The following is a 7,079-nucleotide window of genomic DNA, read 5'->3' on the forward strand; positions in this document are numbered from 1 at the left end:
ACTTTGGTGTGTCTATGTAATTGCACCCTGAACCTCTTCCTGTGTGACCTTTATATGCACAGAGTGTGTTTGTAATCCTGGCAGCCATGAAGAAAGTACTGGCTGCTGTTGTTGCTGCCTTTGCAGCTTTCATTGGATACAAATTCCTGAAACTAAAGTAAGTACTTTTTAATTTTTATTAGAGACCACATTTGGAGGTATAATAGAGGGTTAGTTGTACTTATTTCCAATGTTGACAACTGTTGCTTAATCCAGAAAGAAAAGATCAAGCAGGAAGGGAAAATCTCTGTAACCAAGCCCTGCTAGACTTGCAGGTTCTGCTTTGTTTGCCTATGAAAAGCTTTGTCATTTTTAACTTTTCTCTGCAGTGAAATGATGCTTGCTTCAAGGGAAATGCCTTTGAAATACCTCAACTGTCAATATTTGAAGAATATTGGTAAGATAACTTTATTTTAATTTCATTGTCTTCATTTGGACGTTTACACGGTCAGAAATGTTCTGTTTAAATGCATTTCCGTACTTGGACAGCTTGTATGCCAAATGTGAGCATACATAAAGAGTTTAAAGTCCCAGTTTCCTGCTGTAGGTCAAGTGTCAGCTGTAATGCCAGGGTTGTAAAATTAAATCAGTGAAAAAGATAACACATTTTATTTTTGTTTTGTGCAGAATATGGGGCAGAGGATATCACAATACTGAAAGACGGTCTGGCCTTTCTAAGCACAGTGGGTTATCAAAATGGTAGCATTGTTGCATGAATCTTAAGCACTGCATACTCAGTTTCCTTTAAAAAATGTGAAAGCATAGGTCAACTTTCTTAACAAAGGTTGTGAATACCAGTTTGTTTGCATATTTCTTTAAGTAAATACCTACTCAGGAAAAATGTCCACTCTGCACCAACATCTCATGCTGTGTTTTCACTCAGGGGTTGAAATATCCTGGACTTCCTTCGTTCTCCGATGAACCAGGGAAGATTTACATTTTAGATTTGCTGCACCCGAAGCCAACTCCAGTCGAGCTGCAGATCAAAGGAGAGCTGGACCTAAACTCTTTCAACCCACATGGCATTAGTGTATACACTGATGAAGCAGGTAAAGCACAAATCATGTACAAAATCTTACAAAATATAAAATAAATGATGTGCATGAAATGATCAGAACTGTCAAATCAATGTTAACATTAAGGTTGAGCTTTCATCTCTCTTTGTAAATTCATATCCTATAATTTTATCTAAGTGGACAATGTTGCAAAAAAAGCTAAAGAAGACAGGAAAAACTATCAAAAAGACACAAATTAGAAGAGACAAATAAAGTACCAGTTCTTCACTTCAAATATGTCCTTTGGGTACTGTTGTTATGACAAACATTCATCTAATGCTAACCAAGTAAAATGGACTGAAAGTGAGTCTCAGGTATTCTGTTTGTTCTGTTCAAGAACATTAAAGGCAACATGAAATAGTGTAAAAGAAACAGTCAGTTTTATAATGATGTATTACATTCAATGCTCTGGAGGACCCTTTTGTCGTTTCATTGTATGCAATGTTTTTTAAAAAAATAAAAGGAAAGGAAATACAATTTGTCAAGGAGCTTAATAGCTGCTTAGCTTTTACCAAAGGTTTTTGACTTGAGGTGGAAATTAGCAAACTCCTATACTCTTGTACAAAGCATCTTATCTCTTTGAGATGTATGTTCTTTTTGCACATGGTCCCTGCCAACTGAACCAATAAACTAAACTAAACTTAGCATAGTTGCGAATTGGAAGTTTCTTTACTTATTTTCATGAATTAAAACCAGATTTCTGTGGCTATTTTAATCCTGCATTTCTCCTGCAATAATAGTTTAATGCATTCACATTTAGTAAATTGTTTTTATACATTTATTTTGGTAGTAGTGGAGACAGCCATTCAGAAGTGTTAAACTGTACACCAGGGGATTTGATTAGCAGGAATGCAGTATGTAATCCAGTGATACTATTTGTACTTTGATCTTATTGGTTTTACACTTAAGTGTTCACTCCTTATCAGAGCTGCCTTTAGTCCCGGCCTTTAAGTAACCCAACATTTCACACTGTTGTTGTCTCACATTAAAAGACTGGACAAATACCTTTTATTTTGAAGCAGCCATAAGTAACTCAAGTTGACTGTAATCGTTAATCAAAGATCTGTCTATAAAACATTTTCTGGAATCTGTGGTGTTAAACCCAGCTACTGTGTTCATAATAACCTCAAGTGTCACTAAATCAACTACGACGGAAATGTTAAGCTTAATTTTTCTTAATCTGTGAGGTCAGAAATAAATGGAAATTGTTGCACTCTAAAAGTAAAAGACACATTTCTGTTTGTTTGCAGATGACTCTGTTTACCTATTTGTTGTCAATCACCCGGAACACAAAAGTCAAGTTGAGATCTTTCATCTTGTTCAGGAAGACACACTTGTGCACTTAAAAACGATAGCCCACCCCCTACTCCACAGGTATGTACTATACGATCAATCTTTAACAGTATCACACCTTTTACATTTGACAATCTATTGAAGCGTTTTATCTCATTAATTGTGTCTTTCAGTGTAAATGACATTCTTGCAGTCGGAAAAGAGAGCTTTTACGCCACAAATGATCACTACTTTGCCAGTGATGTGCTCCACTTTTTGACTCTCATCCTGGATTACCCCATGTGTGAGGTGGTCTATTACAGCCCTGAGGAAGTGAGGGTGGCAGCCAATGGCTTTCTGTCTGCAAATGGCATCAACATATCACCTGACAAACGGTTATTCTCAATTCATCTCAGCAGTCACTGCATCTGCTTGTTTTTTAAACTGAATGTATTTCCACAGCAATATGTTCCCTTTGCAAAGCTAACATAATAAAACATGAATATTTTCTGTTGCGCAGGTATATTTATGTTTCAGATATTGTTGGCCATGACATCAAGGTTTATGAAAGACAACAAGGGGAACAATTAAGGTTTCTAAAGGTAATACAGTGTTTTCTTTTTTTCTATTGAAAACAATTAGATGAAATGGTCATTTTTGGAAATCCTCTAATTTGTTTCTTACTGATAGTAGACCCATACAGCTAGCAGCCTTTTAGCTAAGCTTAATATTAAAACTAGAACTCCCCCAGTAAAACCTTACATTGTTAAAATGTTGTACCCCTTTGCTTTGGACATGTTAGTATTAGTAAGTGGATTTTGTTTTGGGCTTGCTCTTTCCAGTTTTTAGTAGTATCCACCTTTACATATTACGTCTGGCAATAAAGTAATTAAAGTGCATATCCAAAAAGTAACTTGAACTGTGCTTGTATTGTAACATAATCCTTAAAAACATTATTTATATATCCACATTCCTCCCTTTGTATCTGTATTTCAGGAGGATGGATATTTAATGATCAATGAATTGTTTGTGATGTTTCCAACCAGTCTGTAGCTGTTGGGTCACTGTGTGATAACATCGAGGTGGACCACAGAACAGGTGACATTTGGCTTGGTTGTCATCCAAATGGCCAGAAGTTGGTGAAGTATGACCCTGAAGATTTGGCCGGCTCTGAGGTAAGTGGGCATATGCTTTTGTTTAGCTTTTTAATCAAACAATATTTTAGCATTTGTATTTGAATTTGCCTGATCATTTTTAATTCTGTTTCTTCCAGGTCATCCGGATCAAGAACATTCTCTCAGAGAAACCAGTGATGAGCCTGGAGTACGGTGATGACGGCCATGTGCTCGTCGCCTCCACTGTAGCAGCTCCCTTTGAGGGAAAGTTGCTAATTGGATCTATTTTCCACAAAGCCCTGTATTGTGATTTAAAATAATCTGTCTACTTTGTATCTAATGATTTTTAAGGAAATTAATGTTGTAAGAAAGGATTTGGATGGACATGGGATACAAAAATAAAATCTTGATTCACAATTTGCAAAATAGTTTTATTTTACCGAACACAGACACTGGCTCGTTGTGAAGAAAGAAACCGTATAACATTAAGTATAATCTTCACAAAATGCAGTTTGTTTCGTGATACAGGACAGTATTTGTTATAGTTTTATAGTATGGTCTTTCGAACAACACAGACTGATTGATTCCACAATAATGTTAAAGGTATAAGAAGTTATGAGAACATATATTTGATCCTTTTTCGTCTTTGTCCATAACCTAATTTTCCTCTACTACCTTAGCTATTGTAAATCTAGTCCCTCCACCATGAGGATGCTGCACAATTTCCTCTTCCGTAGTATTTGTCGAGGGTACAGTGAAGAATATGCCATCACTTTCTAATGCACAACTTTCCTCCTCCTTATCTGCACTCACACATTGTGCAGGTTCAGTTTCTCTGTTGCCATCTTGTATTAAAGGACGCGCCTCGCGTTTGCTTTTGTCCACAACAGCGATAGCATTTATGAACACTTCACTGATGCTCAGCATGCGTCTTTGACGTGGCGAGTGATCCAGGTTCTGGATGTTGTTGGCCAAGATGTCGCTGCAGCTCTTAGAGCGATTTATGTTGTATTCAGGCAGTGTTTTATTTGCTGTGGTTCCAATTCCCTTGATGACAGTGCTGTAGTCTTCCTCCTCCTCTGATAAGAAGTTAAAGATGTCAATAACAGAGCGCTTTAATTCTGGATTGTGCTTCTCCTCGACAGGCTCGGGTTCCAGATCATAGAAGTGTCGGTGCCTGTGCCTTCTTTTCTTAAACACTTTGTGAGCTTTCACTACCATGTGGACATTCCAGCTGAAGAATAGAGACAGCCAGGCCAGGCCCATGTAGATCCATAACTCTGCAAACACTCTGTACAGCCTGGGATATTCTATGTTTGGATTTACACCTGAAATGAGAGCCAGTGGACATTCTTTTCATAGGACTTAACAAACCAAAACGTTTAGAACCACAAATAACCACAGAGAAACCTTAACTTAAATGACAACGTACATTATGCTAACGTAAACCTACCTGCCACATAATCTCCAAAACCAACTGTTGTGAGTGTGATAAAAGAGAAGTAGAGGCCCTCCAGGTAGCTCCATCCTTCAATAGACATAAAAACAAATGGAGGGATCACCAGGTGCACGACCAGCCCCCATAACAGGAATAAGGCTGTGCAGGTGAATTGGACCTTTTTCTAATGGAAGGGAGAAAAAAAACACATTAGATCTTCATGTTAAAATAACACAATATAACACCCTTTTATTAACAGTGTTCAGAAAAAACCCAACTCCAGCTTTCATTTAAATTCTTACCACTGAAACCTTTTTGTGGATTAAAACTTGGGACAGACGTTTGGCCCGGTCTCCAAAGAATGAACCCAGCTGGCTTATCCATACCAGACACAGGGGGATCCCACACAGACCATACAGGATGCAGAACACACGACCACCTTGAGTCTTAGGAGCAACATTACCATAACCTGGGGAATACAGGAGTTAATATTAACACACACATCTAGACTTCATTAATGGTTAGGTCATTTGTCAATCATTTACAGATGGGAAATAAAGCATTAAGGATACAATTATAAAATGGGGGTTGTCAGGTTAAAAGAAAAATGCCTATACTTGGTATCCTTCTCTAGTGTTTTTAATTAGCTTAGTATTCATTTTGCAGGAAGATCACAGTTTGATCATTTGCAAATAATTAATTTAATACATAACCGTTACAACAGCACAAGTATTGTCATTGTCTTGATGTTAGTAATTCATTAATCAGGGCTAATGTTTTCTCAATTCCTGATAAATCTTCAAGACAATTTCAAGAGTTGACAAAGGTTTTGGGTTGTTTATGACTTATGTTCACGATACCTTACCTCACCAAAAAGTATTAAGAATTATGGAAGTATTACATGTTGTCTGTCTTTATGTGTTCCATTAAGATCGACTTGTACACTTCTCTGTGGCACCGCACATAAAGTGAGTTAATAAATAAATAATGCGAGGTGTATACAAGGACTTATTCTGTTGCCAAATATTTTAAATGTAACGTCACATTTAACTGCTTTGATTGCAATATGTTTACATAAAACAAGGATTAGTTGTTTTTTTATCAAATGTTGTCAGTGTCATACAAACCTATGGTGGTCACAATGGTGGCAGCAAAGATGACAGAGTTACCCCAGTCCCAGGTGTTCCGCTGTTTGTCCCCAGTGATGGTCAAACCTTGGCCTGCAGCATCTGACACTATCTGAGACAGTGGACACAGTAAACTCTCAATAAAACCCATTCACATCCCCCTATAACTTCAGCAACTACTTTAACTTAAGAACACCATAAACAAACTTATTGAAAACGTTTACAATGGCTTATTCAAAATATCAACTTCACAACTTCCCAGCTGCCATTAAAGCGGACACACCCTTAGCAAACATTCAAATATGTGTGCGGAGGAGAAAGACATGCTCATGCACGCTCACTGTGCTGTTTAAAACCAAGAGTGCTCGCAAAATGTCCGGTGAAATTCGGCTTTAACACAAATGAACATGACATAAAAAACATTGAAGTGGTTTTATAGTCAGGCTACAGGTTGCTTTGGCCAGCATACGGTTGTTTTGTTGTTAAATCAGGTAAAACAGGTTCTGGTGTGTCCTGACATGTAAAGACTTTCACCCATCAAGGCTAAATAAAAGGTAAAATAAGGCAAATTAAGCTGTTAACATCTGTGAGTTGTTCACATGTATTGTATTTGATAACTTAATGTGACTTAACAAAAGCATACATGCTTTTACCAACTAGGATACATAGTTGGTTAATCACCGCGAAAAGTTACGTACACATTTGCCTACTTATCTCAGTCATGTTAATCTCCTGTCATAAACTGCTATTAAAACACGTTTCATACCTCCAAAATCTCATCCAGACTTTCCGCTGTTAAGCAGCTGTATTTCTTCAAAATGATTTTCTTTTGTTCGATATACTCGTCTCTGGCTGTTTTCCAGTTGGGCTCTTCGAGAATTTGAAATATTGCAGCCCCGATCGACAAGTAGAAAATTATACATGAAGTTAAAAACGGACCCTTATCTGCCATATTAAAGTCATAACTTCAGTCTATACGTCGTAGTGTAGCTTTTATTCCTGAGAGGACTGCCCTTATCCTACCTGCTCAGCT

The 7,079-nt window shown here is 37.3% G+C and overlaps 2 protein-coding genes across 3 annotated transcripts; one reads left to right on the forward strand and one right to left on the reverse strand.

Moving 5' to 3' along the window:
* The first annotated feature begins 83 nt into the window (after window positions 1-83).
* LOC117461262 (serum paraoxonase/arylesterase 2-like) lies at window positions 84-3,866 on the forward strand. Of its 2 annotated transcripts, XM_034103074.2 has the most exons (9): window positions 84-157; window positions 369-436; window positions 667-722; window positions 923-1,088; window positions 2,345-2,468; window positions 2,561-2,761; window positions 2,887-2,968; window positions 3,413-3,541; window positions 3,640-3,866. In XM_034103074.2, exons 1-9 carry the CDS (start codon window positions 87-89, stop codon window positions 3,799-3,801), a joined length of 1,059 nt encoding a protein of 352 aa, XP_033958965.1. In that variant the 5' UTR covers window positions 84-86; the 3' UTR covers window positions 3,802-3,866. The 2 variants fall into 2 exon arrangements, with proteins under 2 accessions (XP_033958965.1, XP_033958966.1); XM_034103075.1 differs by lacking the exon at window positions 84-157 and having other exon boundaries at window positions 393-436; window positions 667-738.
* A 73-nt stretch (window positions 3,867-3,939) lies between these two features.
* Window positions 3,940-7,079, reverse strand: kcnk5b (potassium channel, subfamily K, member 5b). The gene is made up of 5 exons (XM_034103128.1): window positions 6,813-7,079; window positions 6,047-6,158; window positions 5,222-5,388; window positions 4,935-5,103; window positions 3,940-4,809 (listed from the first exon to the last, which is right to left on the reverse strand). Exons 1-5 carry the CDS (start codon window positions 6,996-6,998, stop codon window positions 4,139-4,141), a joined length of 1,305 nt encoding a protein of 434 aa, XP_033959019.1. The 5' UTR covers window positions 6,999-7,079; the 3' UTR covers window positions 3,940-4,138.

This window comes from Pseudochaenichthys georgianus, chromosome 16, assembly GCF_902827115.2.
Source record: "Pseudochaenichthys georgianus chromosome 16, fPseGeo1.2, whole genome shotgun sequence".
NCBI lineage: Eukaryota > Metazoa > Chordata > Actinopteri > Perciformes > Channichthyidae > Pseudochaenichthys > Pseudochaenichthys georgianus.

Bases quoted from the DNA above. Each gene is read 5' to 3' on its own strand.
- LOC117461262 (XM_034103074.2), top strand. From the start codon at position 87: ATGAAGAAAGTACTGGCTGCTGTTGTTGCTGCCTTTGCAGCTTTCATT. The intron at 437-666 runs GTAAGATAACTT...TGTTTTGTGCAG, and splicing joins TCAATATTTGAAGAATATTG to AATATGGGGCAGAGGATATC. The intron at 2,469-2,560 runs GTATGTACTATA...TGTGTCTTTCAG, and splicing joins GCCCACCCCCTACTCCACAG to TGTAAATGACATTCTTGCAG.
- kcnk5b (XM_034103128.1), bottom strand. From the start codon at position 6,998: ATGGCAGATAAGGGTCCGTTTTTAACTTCATGTATAATTTTCTACTTG. The intron at 6,159-6,812 runs GTATGAAACGTG...CCACTGTCTCAG, and splicing joins GTCTGGATGAGATTTTGGAG to ATAGTGTCAGATGCTGCAGG. The intron at 4,810-4,934 runs GTAGGTTTACGT...CTCTCATTTCAG, and splicing joins TTTTGGAGATTATGTGGCAG to GTGTAAATCCAAACATAGAA.